At 51.8% G+C, this 16,244-nt stretch overlaps 1 protein-coding gene across 1 annotated transcript in view; it reads right to left on the bottom strand.

The window, feature by feature from the left end:
- Positions 1-1,218: 1,218 nt before the first annotated feature.
- NOS1 (nitric oxide synthase 1) overlaps positions 1,219-16,244 on the bottom strand; it is an 81,387-nt gene continuing 66,361 nt past the window's right edge. Inside the window, 14 exon segments of the mRNA XM_078060919.1 lie at positions 1,219-2,319; positions 2,322-2,431; positions 2,433-2,514; positions 2,517-2,536; positions 2,572-2,612; position 3,550; positions 3,621-3,739; positions 4,319-4,513; positions 5,758-5,906; positions 6,992-7,113; positions 8,864-8,951; positions 9,617-9,827; positions 12,692-12,861; positions 14,319-14,512. Of these exon segments, the coding sequence (XP_077917045.1) occupies positions 2,192-2,319; positions 2,322-2,431; positions 2,433-2,514; positions 2,517-2,536; positions 2,572-2,612; position 3,550; positions 3,621-3,739; positions 4,319-4,513; positions 5,758-5,906; positions 6,992-7,113; positions 8,864-8,951; positions 9,617-9,827; positions 12,692-12,861; positions 14,319-14,512 (1,630 nt within the window). The 3' untranslated portion in view covers positions 1,219-2,191.

Here is a 16,244-nt window from a genome sequence, read left to right as displayed (position 1 = left end):
GCTCACTTATCGTGGAGCCAAATTTTGCGCCTAGATTTGGCTACTGGGACTGAAATTAAAACCACCACGAGAGGGCAGCATTTACCCACCCTGGATCAGAGCTAAACCCTAAACCAGGACGCCACACTCTGCCTCTTGACAGGCTCCTTATAGGGAGGCTTCTCGTAACAGGGGTGCTGGCAAATGAGAGAAATACATCGGACCAGTCTCCGGTCTTCTAGCGGGGAGTCCTGAAGCAGCTTGCGTTGGGTGTTGAAAGGTGTTTCCTTTAAAAACAAAAATCTGTCTTGGGAAGAAAGATGCATCCCGATTCTATCATCACTGCTTTGGACTCCCTGATACATCAGCAAGCCTGCTACTGGATGGGCAGGGGTGCATGAAGGAGGTGCCCAGCACACAGGAAGTGCACACAAGCATGTATTCGGGGGTGGAAGAGCACTCACATGCAGAGCTTGGTCTGGAGAGGAAAGCGCCGATGAGTCCCTCCTTGGTTGAGGTCGGACAGTACAATTCAGGGTCTGGGGAGCAGGGACGTCTTAGCAAGTATCTCCAAAGGGCTCAAAGGGTTGAAAGAAAGCCCCTGGGGGGAAAGCTGCTAGGAGCCAGAACTGTGTATACAATGGGCCTCCGGAGCTCCAGGTTGGACAGGGTGGGGATGGGGGGCTGAGGGGGGGGTGGGGGGTGGGGATGGGGGTAGCCCGCCAAGGGCTTGTGCTTGGTCTCCTTGCCATGGAAGCCCCAGCCAAAGGACACAGGATTAAAGGAAGGCGGGGAGGTGGTAACTGGAGGCAGCCTAGCTCTGCACTCAGGGGACATGAGACCCCAGAGGGAGGGGGGCTGCCGTGGAGGGTGGAGAAAAGTGAGGTCCAGTTTGCCTTTTGCCTTTAAGAATCCCCTTCCTGGGGACACCTCTTTGGCACCCCGTGAACTAAGGCCCTTCCAGAGAGGGCCAGGGTACTTTCTCTTTGGCAGCCCCCCAAACGGAGCATCAAGAAATACCCATTGTGCCGTACAGAAAGGTGATGCTGTCTCTCTGGATGACAAAACGTAACACAACAAAACAGAAGAACCCACTTGCAGAAGGCTTCCCCTCCAACCTGGGTGGGGGGGCCCAGGGCAGGCCCCTCTAACAATTTCTTGGCTCTCTCCAGGCCTGCCCCTGATTTTGAGCACTTCTGGGGAGAGGGGGGGCCCTCCCAGCCCATTCATCCTGACTGGGTGGGCACAGTAGGTTGCCTGCTGTGGGGGGGAAGCGGGGTGGGGGGGGGAGTGTACTGACCCTGATTCCCACTGAAGACTGCACTGCCCATTTTTGATAGGAGTCAAGGTTCATTTGTCAAAATTATTTTATCAGGCTGGAAACTTGGGGGATCACTTTTAGAAGGCCAGGAGCATGAGGGCCAGGCCACCCTAGGTTGTGGTCCTGTGGAGGAAGCCGTGTGGCGCCTCGTTATCGCTTTCCTCTCCAACCTACCTGATTTACCCGCCTTCTGTTATTTCCTTCCTAGGGTGGAAGGGCCAGCCCCATTTGGGGCAATAAAAAAAATAGCAGCGATATTCTTCTTTGATACTGTTTCTAGTCTCTACCACTTTAAAGGCTGATCTATGCATCCTTTTTTTGCTTCATAACATTACAAGGGGGAACCGTGGACAAGTAACTTGCCCAAGGTCACCTGGGGGTAAAGATGGGAAGATTCTTATTTCCCGCATACTCCCTGGGACATTACCTCCCCGTCTTGTGGGTGCGATGGTCCAGGGAGGGCCAAATCAGGTGATCCTGTCTGGGGGGGGGTAGGGTTGGTGAGGAGGTGTGCTTAATCCACGAGATGGGTTAGTTTCCCAGGGAGGGCTCCGCTAACTAGTACCAGAATCTAAATGCGACCCATTCTGTGAGCCCCTTTTTGATGGAGCCTTCCCCCTTAATCATCACACTTGCTTCTCCCCTGCCCTTTGTAACCAGGACAACGAGGGTGCCTCCAAGTGTTTCAGGGACATGAACACAGATAGAAAATTATGGACGCGTGGAGAACCAGGGCACGGTTCTTGGCCCTGAAAGTCTGCAAGCCACACGCTTGTCCAGGCAAGAGGACAGACGGAGACCCAGGCCTGTCCCACACATGCACACACGTGCACACACACACACACACACACACCACCAGGACATCATCATAAAAAAGGAGAAGGGGGGGCTTCAGCAGCAGAGAGACTGGCTCAGACCCTCCTGACCGGTCCCTGCAGCCTCTCCAGGGGGACCCCAGAGCAACGGCCACGTTCCAGTGATGTCATGCACCGGTGATCTGCCCTTGTCGGGAAGAGAGAGAGGGGGAAACAGTTTTGTAAGAGCCACTGTGGATTATAAAGGCATTGCATTGCAGCAGGACAACTCAAGGAGAAAACCCAAGAGGGCCAAGGAAACCACCGAGGGGCGAGGACCCAGAAGAGAAAAAACCACAGCGACAGGACGAGAGGGACAGCGGGGGCCACGCGGGGTCCCAGAGGGAAGGTTCAGCAGTGTCCACGCTTATAAAACCTGCAGCTGCCCCACCGGGGCGCATGGGATGGCCCCCCTGCCATCCGTCTGGGCAAGAGGATCCAGTTAGGAGCTGAAAACCCTGTGGGAAGACAGGGGGAAGGGAGTTAGTGCCAGGGAGGCCAAACTGCACTGTTTCCTTACGGAGCCACAGAGAAGCCACCAAGCTCTGGGCACAGGGGCTTCACTGCCCCTTCCTCGGCAGGCTCCCTGCCTCGGACAGCACCTGGCCCCTAGCTGGGGCTCGTCTTGAATGCACGGACGAACTAACGAAGGAATGAATGAGTGCTTGCTCACCGACACAAACGGCCAGGAAGAGGGACAACGAAAGGGGCTTCCCGACACGCCGAAGGAGTTGGAATCTTAAAGGCAATACAGTGAGCCTACTGGACACAAAATATGTTTTGTATGTACGGGGAAAAAATGAGGCTGCTTACGAAATGGGGTGTCTTCCCTATGCTACCGAAAATGAGACAACCCAATTCCTACCTAATTTAACATAAAAGGCACAAAGCGGTGGTTTGGAGGCACTCTGGCGGGGGGGGCATGGGGTGAGTGGCATTACTGTCGTGGTTGAGAGGTCCCGGCCTTAAGGTGAGGTTTAACTAGTGAGACTCAATCCAGTTTTGTGGTGCCTCACACTTTTCCCAGCAATTTTGAGAGAACCAGTGAGATTGTCAAAATAATACCAATTGGGATCTGCGTGGATGAGAACGCTCTGGGCAATCTGGGGGGTGTGAGAGGTGTTGTATAAAAGGGAGGGAGCTGCGGTGGGGAATACAGCTTCCCGGAGGCTGGAGCCGTTATTCCACTAGGGGGCGCCCCAGGCAGATGTGGACATGCAAAACCAGGGTTCCCACACTTGGAGGGGCCTCAGAATCTCTGGAGGGCTCCTTAAAAACATAAACCTCGGTTCTCACTCCAGAGTTTCAGAGTCAGCAGGTCTGGGGTGGCCTGGGAATTTGCATTTGTAGCCCACTCTCCACTGTGGGAAAACCAGGGCAAACGAAGCCAGACACCCTCCAGCCATTAGGACTGGGAAAAGAGGGTTCTGCCCACCCCTCGAGCCCCTGGGAAGGAGCCTGCTTACTCATCGATGTCTTTTTTGCTCTCCTCAATGAAGGCAATGGATTCAGATCTAAGGCGGTTGGTCACTTCATACGTTCGCAGGGTGACCCCGAAAATATCCTCATGGTACCGGTTGTCATCCTGGGGGACAGAAAAAGCCCTCAAATGCCAGCCAAAGGCAGGAGAGGGACAGACACGCTGACAACCTGGAATGGAATGTCCCTAAAAAAGATGGGTTCTAAACAAACAAGATGTAACCCAGTGCCCCCTGGAGGACCTCTGACCTCCTAGCCCAGGTGGCAAAGAACATTTCAGTTCACATCTGAACTGGCACACCTTGGACAAAACTTTTTATGCAGTGTTCAACCTGGACAACTGCACAGGACAGTGCTGCAGCTTGGTTCTGGGGGCAGGAAGAGTTGGTTTCGGAAGGTTTCTATCCAGCTACTCAGTGATCCACCCGCTTGTTATTTTCACACACCACAGCCCCCACCCATACTTAATACACGCACCTGCACACCCAACACCCAGTCCTCCTCCTTCTCTCTCAACTACGGTTTGGGACCACGGGTATCTTCTACCCTGAACCATAAGTGGGAAAATGGGAGCAGGCAGGGATGTCATCATGGCCCTTCTAATCATTGAGACAGGTGGGGTGAGGAAGAGGAGACAGGAACCAGTTGCTGACAAAGGGATCGAAGAAGCCAGCCTGTCACTCACCCTCAGCCTGCTGATGAACACGCCTGCGTCCTCCGCTGAGAGTCTCCCCTGCTGGGTCATGATGCGCTGGATGGCTTTGAGGACATCGGCGGCCATGGTGACGTCCCCACAGACATAGATGTGGCCCCCTTGCTCCTTCAGGGCTCGGTACACTGGTTCTGCCAAATGCTCTTGCAGGATGTCCTGCACGTACTTCTGCAGGGGGCAGGAAGACCCGTGAGAAGGAGCTGGGTCCTGGGCAGAGCCCGGTACAGGTGACCCAGGGGAGCGGGAGGGGCGAGTAAGAGAAGGAAAGCCGATCCGAGGGTGTGCGAATGAGCTGCTCCCCGTGTTGGAGCTCAGCTGTGCTGAGGACCCTCTAGAAGGTCATGCAGAACACACCCCAGAGCCATAACCCCGGGGGAGCACAGGGTGGGTCACGATCTACCTGCTCCCTGTCCAATGGCCAGGGACCATTGGTCGGGACAGGTCCTTTGAAGTAACATCCCCCCTGGGGTGTTAACACCTGTACTCTACCAGGTGCGGGGTACATCCTATCCTGGGGTGCCAGAGAAGCCCCAGGGCAGACAGCAAGAGATGGGAGGGGTGAGGGGCTGTCAGCTCACACCCGCACAAAACCAGCTGCTGCATGAGGAGCTGGAGCAGAAGGGGGGCTAAGAGAAAGTGGGGTGCCTTCCACTTGTCTAGGAAACTGCCCCGGGGCGAGGCGGACACGAAGCTGCTATGTCCTGGCACGGCTATCCTGCTTGGAAAAACACTGGTGTACTTCCACCCCAGCTGTCAGACGGCCACTGCCCACCCTCTGAGTGCCCACCCCACCCCAGCTGTCCCGGCCCCTTTCCTGAGACCCCCTGGATGTCCCCAAGATCCAGGAGGAGCACGCTCCAGTCCTGTGGCCTGTGTCCATTCTGACTAGTAGCACCTCTTATGGACTGTTATGTGTTTTTTTTTTTTAATTCATATTTTAAAAATATTTTTATTTTGGTAAAATATGCAAAACATATCATTTAACCATTTTAAAGTGAACAATTCAGTGGCATCTCGTGCACCACTGTCTTGTGCAACCATCACCCTATCTGGTTCTAGAACTTATTCATCACCCCAAAAGGAAATTCTGTACCCACGAGCAGGGACTCCCCATTCCCCTGCCCCCAGAGCCCCTGGTAACCCCAGATCTGCTCTCTGTCTCTACGGATTCGGCTGTTCTGGATATTTCACATAAGTGGCATCCTACAATATGGGCTGTTAAATATTTTAAACTGATATTTTTTTGCTCCTGCTTCCTGAAGTACAGAGCAATATCCCGGAGGAGAATTCAGAACAGGTGAGGGGGTGACTGGGGGTGGGATGCGCATGTGTGTACAAGCGTGTGTGTGTGTGTGTGTGTGTGTGTGTATCTAGGGCTGGGGTGTAGGGACCGTGCATGGGCCGGGGGTTACCTTTGGTTTGTCTGGCTCCCGGGAGTAGGCCGTGTACAGTTCTCTGAAGACCCCCTTGTTCTTGGCTTGTAGAGTCTCCTCCCTGTAGATGTGGTCTATCTTGGATTGCCGGCACCCGAACACCAGGACCATGGGGCAGGGGCTCATTCCTGGGGACCAGGAAGATCTCACGTCACTCACGGCTCTGATGCCCAATTTGGGGGGGTGGCTGGTGGTGCCAGGGGAGGGGGTACTGGGAACCTTCGTGCATGCCACATGGATAGAAGCACACGAACACTGGGACAGGTGGGGTGTATGTACTTGCTCAAAAGTACACCCATGTATCCAGACGCACGCACCTGCGCACACCAAGGGAAGTAGGTGAAGTGTGTTCAGATTTTAGCACACCTCCTTTGTCTAGGTCTCAATCCTTCCTTCTGCCCCCCTGGCTACTTAGCATCCCCTGTTACTGGGTCGTGCCGAAAGCCCAGTCTGTGGAGCCGCACTACCCGGGTTCAAATCCCAGCTCTGTGCGATGATGAGCAACTTAACTTTCTATGTGCCCATTTCCGCAGGTACAAAATGGAAGTAATAATAGCATCTACCTCCTAGGGTTACTCTGAGATGTAAAACATTTGAGCTCAGTGAATATACAGTGAATCCTTTATCAATGTTAGCTATTCCACCAGAATGACCGGTCCATGGGGGTGGCTTTTTTTTTTTTTTTTAAAGCTGTTTCTCTGTCTTGTTCAATGCTGTCCCTTGGCACCTAAAACAGTGCTTGGCATTTATTAGATGCTCAACAAATCCCTGGTTAATGCATGCCATAACTGTGGGTTTCTTTCTCTCTCCTCCTGGAGCTGATCTGTTGGGTCTCTCACACAGCAAAGCCTGCTCTTGAATAACAGCCTTTGGGACAATCCCCCAAATGTACAGACACTTGATAAGGCTTAATATTTACTCTCCTAGGGCTGCTTCAAGTTTCAGATGGGTCCTAGCGTAACAGAAATGTCTTCTGGGGATGGAATTTCAGGCCCTAGAACAAGCTGTGTGGGAGATTGGTCGGGACAGGTCCTTTGAAGTATAACCATGAACCTCACCTATGGGTCAGGTCAGTACCATGACCCCCCCCCCCCCCCAGGGAGTAATGCAGTAGAGAGAGAACTCTGTCATTCCTCTGGGTGGCTGAGCCACAGGTGGGTCTGCCCAGGTCCAGGCGGGGTGAACATCACCTGGCTGCTGAATTGTGACCCACCTTTGTGCTGGATATCAAATTGCCGCTGCTGCCAGAAACTTCGGAAAGGGGCAATGCCGGTGCCTGGGCCAATGAGGATGCAGGGCACTTGGGGGTTTCGGGGCAGGTGGAAGCTGGGTGCTCTGGACAAGAGAGAGAGAATCAGAAGGCTTGCTGCGCTCAAATCTGATCAAGGGTGGCTGGGCCTTGGGTAGACCAGATGGCCGTCTTGGTGATACAGTGGGATTGCACTCTCCAGCTGGGGTCGGGTGCCCCTTATTGGAGTGGGAGGTCCCACAGCTTTGGGGAGTTCCCCAAACAGGAGCTCTTCAGGGTCTGGCTACCACTCCAATTCCCGATTTTCCTCATTGCTGAGCTAAGCCACCAAGGGCATCGTTTTAACTCAGGCTTTCCGGATCTCAGCACTGCTGACAGTTGGGGCTGCATACTTCTCTGCCATGGGGGGTGTCCTGTGCATTGTAGGATATTGAGTGGCACCCCTCGTCTCTACCTCCTAGATGCCAGGAGCACCCTCCAGCTGTGACAAAAATCTCCGCGGCCTTTGCCACAGGTGCCCTGAGGGGGAAAATCAGCCCCTGCTGAGAACCACTGATGTAGGCACTGGCGAGATCTCCTAAAACCAGGGAACAGACTTCCGTGTACAGAAGAATCACCCGGTGGTGTTAACAGCACAGAGTCTTGGGCAGTGCAGCAAGTCTGGGCTCAGGATACGGTATTTTTGAAGCACCACTGGGGATTCTGATGGTCATGGTATATGGACCATCCTATGAACACTCCACTCTCAAGAGCTGAGAAAAATCACTGGTCAAGACCACTGTTCAGGTACAGAAGTCACTGGTTGACAAAGCAGGAACCGTACCAGCTCAGGTATGGCCCTCATTGTGAAAAATGTTTAAGTTGTAGTTTTTATCTGATGGTGGTAAGAACACTTCAATGAAATCTACCCTCATCACAAAATTTTTAAGTGCACGATACAGTACTGTTAATTGTAGGCAGGAACGTCCTTTAAAACTGAGTTGGGGGGGGTGCCTGGGTGGCTCAGTTGGTTAAATGTCTGCCTTTGGCTCAGGTTGTGATCTTGGGGTCCTGGGATCGAGTCCCGCATCGCGCTCCCTGCTCAGCCGGGGAGTCTGCTTCTCCCTCTTCCCTCTGCCACCCCCCGCTGTGTTCTCTCTCTCTCTCTGTCTCAAATAAATAAAAATCTTTTAAATTTATTTGAGACAGAGAGAGAGAGAGAGGGAGCACAAGAAGGCACAGCAGCAGGCAGAGGGAGAGGGAGAAGCAGGTTCCCAGGCAGGGAGCCTGATGTGGGGCTCGATCCCAGGACCCCCGGATCATGTCCTGAGCCGAAGGCAGATGCTTAGCCGACTGAGCCACCCAGGCGTCCCAATAAATAAAAATCTTAAAAAAAAAACCACACAGCTGAGTTCGAGAGAAACAGCTCTGACTGATGGGAGGAAGGTTTGGATCTTCCCCATCTCTGAAATAGTGGGAACAGATAGGGTGGTTGGTAGATAGTGGAGAGAATTTCCGCCAGACTTTCCGCCAGTCTGCAGATTTCAGGAAAGCTGAGACTGCATTTGCTGGCTTGTCTACTGTGGGCCCAGCATCTAGCACAGTACATGCACTTGATAAATATTCATTGCATTGACCTGACTTTGACTGGGGGGCGGGGCTTGCTTAGCTGCTGCTGTGTTGCCCGTCCCCAGATCCCATTTACTTAACAGCTTGGAGTGATACTGAGCGTTGATCTCGATTCCGGCTGACTCAGCCGTTTCTCCAGAACCCTTGAGGCTGGTCCACCCAGCCCAGCTCAGGACAGGAGTATGCAGATTTGGGACAACTGCTCATTTCTCTTCATTTGCCACTCACCCTCTCACGAAACACGGGACCACTTCGTCAGCCTGTATCTGGTTGAGCCAGGAGGAGCACACACCGTGGTGAATTGGTCCTTCTCCATCTGGCAGAATAAGCAAGGTGGTCTGGCGTGCCTACTGCCCCCAGGGTTCCCCGTCCCTGGCCTCCCCCTCCCTCCAGTGAAGCTCACGACCCCACGCCAAGTTTCTGCCTTGGAATTCCCTGTCTGGATCCTCTGAAGGGGAAGAGGTATGGTATAGTGAAACTGCCCAGGGTTCCCGTGGGTAGGGGGGGGTCTAACTCGGAAAGGTCTCAGTCAGTGCGCTCCCGGTGGCCTTCCAGGATCCCGGTCTTGGAGCTCTCTCAGGCACCATGCATTTTAATTGCTTTATCAAGGAGGGAAATTACAGGAGACAAACGCTAGGATATCTGACTGACCTACAACTAGGGGACTTCATGCAGCAGAGAGCACCCCCTCCGAGGGATAGGTGAGGGTGGCTTGATCCAGTTGCTGCCTTGGTTGGGGAGGGATGAGAGGATGAAGGCAGTAAAAGCGCTCTCAGGCTTTGGGAGCAGAGGAAGCTTTCAAGTGCACATCTTCCCTCCTTCCTGACTCTGCCTAAGGGGACAGTCTGCCTGCCCTGCTTCTTCCCCCAGTTCCTGGCCTCAGGGTGGGTCTCTTCTCGGGGATTTGGGATTTGGCAGCCGTGCAGAGGCCCCTGGGGAACCAATGCAGACCCAGGGGGCTCTCCTGGGGCCTCTGCCTACCTCGGGTGCGGTAGGAGACAACGGCCACGGTGAGGTGCACCTCGTCGGGGTACATGTCTGGGGAGGAGCTGATGGAGTAGTAACGGGGCTGCAGCAGGGACAGCTGGGTCAGGAGCAGGGTAGAGGGCATCTGGATGGACGGGAACTCCTCCAGCACCTCCACGATGGTGGGGTTCTTGCCCCACTTCCATTCCTCGTATTCCTGCAAACCCTGTGCCAAGGAGAGGGATGCAGAACTTGCACCCTGCTCCGGGTACACATTTCCAGGGAGGGCATCAGAACATCTGGGGAAGGAGGTCTCAGGAGTGATAAGGATACCTAACACTCACACAGTAATTACTCCGCGCCAGGTCTTAATTCTTACGACGACCTTATGAAATACATATGACTGTTGTCCCTATTTTATAGTGGGGGAAACTGACCAACACAGAAGCTCTTTGGCTTGGAGGCAGTGATTCTGGGTTTTGAATCTAGGTCAGGGGGTGGCAAACTTCAGCCCAAAAGGTCAATGTGGCTTACTACGCGTCTGTAGGGCTCATGAGCTAAGAGCTGTTTTTATATGTTTAAATTGTGGGGGGACAGGATCAAAAGAAGGATATTATTTCATGACATGAGAATGTGATATGAAATTCGAATTTCTGTCCCATAAATAAGATATGACTGGAACCTGGCCATGCCGACTCAGTTAGGTACTGTCTACGCTGTTGGGCTATCATGGTGGAGTTTGATGGTTGTGAGACAGACCTCATGGACCGTGAGCCTAAAATATTTACTACCAGGCTCTTCATGGAAAAAGACTGCTGGCCCCTGCCCCAGGTAATGTGGCCCCAGCATCTCTGCTCCTAACCATATAGTCCTGCCATATGCAAAGCTCAAGAGAAAAGCACTGTGGAGAGTGTCATGATTTGCTGGTATGGAATGCAGATCTGTGACCTGTGAGTTTGCAGGGCTGGAGATGCATCAGCAGGGAGCATAGGTCAAGTTCAAGACGGTGAATGACAGCCCCGAAGGAACAGGTTAGGGTGTGGCGGACCACATGTGGGGGCTTGTGGACAGCAAAGCCCAGCTGCTACCAGGAAACAGAGGAACTCTCTGGGGCTCTGGAATTAGGTTTTCCTACATCTCAGAAGCTGCTCTGGGCAGTCCCTGACTGCTTATAGGAGGCTCAGATTTTGAGGAGTAAAGCCTATTATAAGTGCACCTTATAACCAAGCTTTCCTCCACGTCCCTAGAGATCATCCTTGCTTTATTGATAGGGTATAGCATCCTTGAGAACGTGCCTCCCAGACCTCCAGCCTCACTGACCTTGAGCTGCAGGGGTGCAATCTGCCAAGAGCCTCAGGAACTGCTCTCTGAAATGGACATCCACGGGAAACAGACATGGATCACCTGTGTTGGTCCTTCCTAAGGCTGCGGCTGCAGTTCCAGATGCTTCCATTCACACTTCCTTCCCTCTCCGTCACTCAGAGTCAGACTTGTTAGAGGTCTGATGGTCCTCCCAGCCTTATCGGACTCTTGCTCATTTTTCCCCTCACACAGGTGTTTCCCTTAATAAAAATCCTCGCTTATTTAATCCCACCTTGGAGTTTGTGCTCTTCAGCAGAAATGGGCTAATACGTACAGTTTATCAAATTCCACTTGAAATCATCCGATGCAAACAGTGCAATCTCTGGTCCCTCTTAAAGCAGCCCCTCCCCCATTAATTAAAATTTTAAAGTTATACATGTACATCGTGTGCAAAGTTAAACAATTCTGCGAAGTTTACGATGAAGATTAATGCTCTACTTCTCCAATCTGTTTCCAACTCCCCGGAGTGAACCACTTACAACTCTCTAAGTGTTCCTTTTCATGTCTGTTTTCTCATTTCTAAATATAGCCGACCCTCCAACAACATGGGTTTGAACTGCGCAGGTCCACTTATATGCAGATTTTTTTTCGATGAATATAATAGAGGACTGTAAATGAATTTTCTCTTCCTTATGATTCTCTTTTCTCTAGCTTACTTTATGGTAAGAATACAGTATATAATACATAAAACATACAAAATATGTGTTAATCAACTGTTTATGTTATCGGTAAGGCTGCCGGTCAACTGTAAGCTAAATTAGTGGTTAAGTTTTGGGGGAGTCAAAAGTTATATGTGGATTTTCTACTGCACAGGGGGTCAGCACCCCAGTCCCCACGTTGTTCAAGGGCCAGCTGTAATATACATTCTTTGAATTAGCCTCTTCCTATCTGCCCATCATACGTCCCTCTCCTGGACAGCAGAAGAAAGCTAAGCCATCCTTTGCTGATGGCTTGCTTAGTGGGGAGGAGCCCCCACTGGGAGAAGTCTGGGTAGTCCTCCTGGGTAGGATTCTTACTGAGTAAGATTTTTTTTTTTAAAGATTTTATTTTAGAGAGCACAAGTAGGCAGAGAGGCAGGCAGAGGGAGAGGGAGAAGCAGACTCTGCACGGAGCAGGGAGCCTGATGCGGGGCTCGATCCCAGGACCCCAAGATCATGACCTGAGCCGAAGGCAGACATTTAACTGACTGAACCACCCAGGAGCCCCATTACTGAGTAAGATTTTGCAGGGGCTTGGGGCAAGCAAGTCTTAGGTTTCAAAGCAAGGATGGTAGAAATGTTTCATGCATTTTACCATCATAGGGCCTCCTCTATCTTGCAAGTCCCACCAATAGCTCCTCGGTGTTTGGAAAGGCCTCTCTCTAAAACAGGGTACTGTGGGATTCTTCTCTCTTTCTTTTCCTTCTAAGCATGGGCTCAGATGGAGCTAATGGAAACTCAAGAGTTCCAAAGGAAGGAGGAACAAGAGTTAGAACAGCAATTTCTACTGGGCCAGAGAGCTCTGAGATTCAACAGGGCTACCCTCGTTCTGTCAGACCTTAGTTAGAATGAGTGGGGATGGTGAGGACAAGCCAAAATGGACTAGCCAATATGGTGACCATCTGCAAACTGAAAATCGGCAACTCTTGCTCCACACTGCCATCTGCTGGACAACTGTTGTAATAGCTACATAACTCTCCGACTCGGAGGTGAAAGGTACCCTTGGGGTTGTAGGAGGCCAGGGACCCACCTTGCTGAGGACCAGCAGACGCTGCTTCTCTTTCTCGCTGGTGGCCAGAGAGGCAAACTGCTGCAGCTGCAGTGGCGTTGGCGGCGTGGTGATGTCCAGGTAGTACTTGAAGGCCTGGAAGATGGTGCAGGGCGGGAGGCGGTGCTCATCTGTCCAGTTACTGATGACTCCTATGGAGGTACAATGGATGTGAGGGGTGGTTGGGGGAAGGAGAGTCTGCGCTCCAAGGGCTTTGGTCTAAGTCAGGAAGGCCAGATTTTCTCCTGGGACAGAGGTTGGGGCCGGGTGAGCCAAGCAATCCCTTGGCTTGTCATCTTCCATGTCCCACATCGAGACCCAGGGTTCTGGGGACCCTGTGATCGCCTCATGCATGCAAGGAGCATATCCAAAATCAACTGAGCAAATTAGTTCAAAAATTAAAAAATAAACCAGTATTAAAATAGCACGAGACAGTCCGTCCTCTGGCATTCTACGCAGTGAGCCCCCCACTGAGCACAAGCTAGGAGTCTTATTTTGGTTCTGTCTGACCTCTCATGGTGTTGGACTCTCAAACCTCTAAGTGGGATTCCGGTGTTTAAAATGACAAACATGCCTAACACTTTGCTAGCACTTTCTATACGCCAAGTGCTATTCTCAGCACTTTATTATTATTAACTCACTTAGTCCTCACAACAACCCTAGGTGGTGGGTACTATTATTATCCCCATTTTGCAACTGAGAAAAAGGGAAGCACAGAGAGGTCAAGGAATTTGCCCAAGGTCACACAGCTCATAGGCGTGAAGTCAGGCAGTCCTGCCCCAGACCTTGTTCTAACTACTACACTGTATGGTTTCTGTGTAATTTTCCATAGCATATAGCCCTAAGCATAGCGTCTACTTTATCAGGGGCTCAACCCAAGATAAAAAGTGCTGCTCCAATACGAAGAAGAACCGGCTGGGTTGGATTTATTAATATAAAGTGTTGTCTCTCCAAAGTGGTATCGCCCAAAGGACTTTTCAGTCGGGCTTTGACCACATGCTATTTTCACATTCTGCTCTGACCGTACACTCTAGCTCCTTTGTAAAGGGGCTATGTCATCATAGTCTGGGCTGTCAGGTAAGGTCACCGTGGTTCCTAGTTCCTGAGCCCGAGCTCACCTGTGCCTCCTGAAATGAAGCCCTGAGACCCATTTGCCTTTGAAAGTTCTTCAACAGAAAGGTCAAGGATGGTCACTGAGACAGACCGGAACCTGATCTAATGATGGTTCAACCTTGAGTGCGCCATCTAGTGCCTCTTGATTTTAAGAGGAGGGAGGGGTACACATCAGCTGCTGTTTATTCGGTGGGCAGTGAGGCGGGGGTGATGAAGGAAGGCAAAAGCCCCTTCCCCCAAGGATAAGCTATGGATGTCCTGGCATCGTGGACATTGGCTCAGCCAGTTGGGCCATGGTGGTTCAGCCATGAGAAAGGAGGAGTCTTCAGTCTCATAAGCTGGAGGAGACAGAGACCCACTCTTCCGCCTGGATTGGTGATTGGGAAGAAGGATGGGTCTCCTCTTCCCCAGACACCCACTGCTTCTGGGACTCCCCGGAGAAGGGGAGGGTTCTCAGGAGGGGCCAGGTGGGGGGCCCCCACCCTGCCGTAGTTACCCAAAGCCGTGTTTCGCTCCTCTAGCAGCTCCACCTTCACCAGCTGGTTGACCGGAGGTGCGTCCTCCAGCCGCTCGATCAGGGCGTTCACGAGGTCCTCGCAGTTGCCAGGGAAGACACCCAGGTGGTCCCCAGGCTGGTACTGCAGCTCCTGATTCCCGTTGGTGTGCAGACGCACGAAGATGGTTGATCGGCTGGAGGGAAAGGTGGGGAACAGTCGGATAAGAGTCACCAGCTACTGCCTCCTTTCTTTGTCTCTTTTTGTGGCTGCAATCCCCCTCCTTTCATTCTCCGTGGGGCCGAGGCCATGAGCCCTGTGCCCCCATCGTTCCAACCATGGTTTTTAGCAGGTCACCCACGAGCTCCTCAGTGCAAATCCAATGCCAAGTCCTGAGCGCTCATCTTGCTTATGGAACCAGCACTGGACAGGGCTGCTCACTTCCTCCTTCTCAACTCCCTTCTCCTGGGTTCTAGCACCCCACGCTCTCCCAATCTTCTCATTTTGTAGTTCCTTCTCATCTCCCCAAACTCTGGCCATTAGAGCACCTCAGGGTTCAGTCATCAGATTCCTTGCTTTTCTATCTTCCCGAACCTACCTTTCTCCATAGCACTTACCGGCATCTGCCTTCTTGTGGCGTTTATATCATCCTGTGGTTTGTGGTCTGCCCTCCCCTGCCTACCGCCCCTCCCCACCCCCAGCCTCCAGGACAATTTCAAATTCAAGAGGGCAAGGAATCTGTTTTGTCCACTGCCCTATTCCTGGCAAGGAGGACAGCGCACAGCACATAGTTGGTACTCCAGAAATATTTATTAGATGAAGGAACCTCAGACTCCCAGGGTTAACCAGTTGCCAGAACAGACTCTGTTCTCAGTACCAACTGGGGTTCTCCCAGGAATCACGACCCCATTGGAGCCAAGCAGTGGAGTCCCCAGTCTGTGTCACGCCATCTCTCCTGGAAATCCTAAGCTCTGCCCCCCCTTTTTGTAAGTGTGGGTGCGCGGGGGGCTTCCCATATTATAAAGAGAAAGACATTTGGTCTTGGTTATGCACAAATCCACCAATATAAATGTGAGAGATCCAAGGAGAGAACGCACGGAGAAATTGATCTATTTCCTGCCAGATCCTCTCCTTTTCCATTGGTTTTTGTATTTTAAGGGCAGAAGGCCCATGCTAAGGGAGGGCTTCAAGAATGAATTCTCAGACTACGATCATTTTGGTCCTTTAAAAGGTTTTAGTACAGACCTACTGCATTTTACACAATACCTGAGAACTTGGGGGCTGATTACACTTTGGTAAATCAGATTCTTTGTCCTCTTTGGGTTCCGTCGGCATTTCAGATCTGCTTTTCTTCATTGCCAACTGGTTCTTATTCAACATGAAGTTTCTACATTCTCCATGGTATGTAAATCAACACTTGAATAGATCAATGGGACTCGCTATATAAAGGAGTCTCTGGCACACCCAAGAACCCTTTTGTGCTGCAAATAGCCACCGTTATTAAAAATAGTTGTGCTGGCACATTTACTTTTTTGCAAGTATTTTCTCGAAGCAAGTCACCCCTGTCCTTCGTATGGTGGGGAAAATTGGTGGCTGAGATTGTGAATGGTGGTGTCAGGGCCTGGGGTCCCATTCTCCTTTCCTGGACAGATTTTGCTATCTCTGGGGCACTAATCTTGTCAATTATACAGACTTGCACGGCTGATTCTGCTCTGAGCTCATACGAATTCCTGGTTCCTGGAGAGCAGAGACACCATCACCTTCTGCCAGCTCCAGGGTTGGAATTAGCAGAGGCTGACAGCCAGCAGGGGGCGCTGTGGGGCTGCTAATTTCAGAGCCTCCTGCACCAACCACAGGAAGCCTTTGAAAGGCCCCCAAATCAATTCCCACTTTCTCCCAGATCATCACGATTTCTTTCAGAAGTATAT

The sequence above is a fragment of the Halichoerus grypus genome, chromosome 13 (genome assembly GCF_964656455.1).
Source record: "Halichoerus grypus chromosome 13, mHalGry1.hap1.1, whole genome shotgun sequence".
NCBI lineage: Eukaryota > Metazoa > Chordata > Mammalia > Carnivora > Phocidae > Halichoerus > Halichoerus grypus.
The sequence above is the reverse complement of the archived record's forward strand: the minus strand, read 5'-3'. Positions and strand labels throughout refer to the sequence as shown.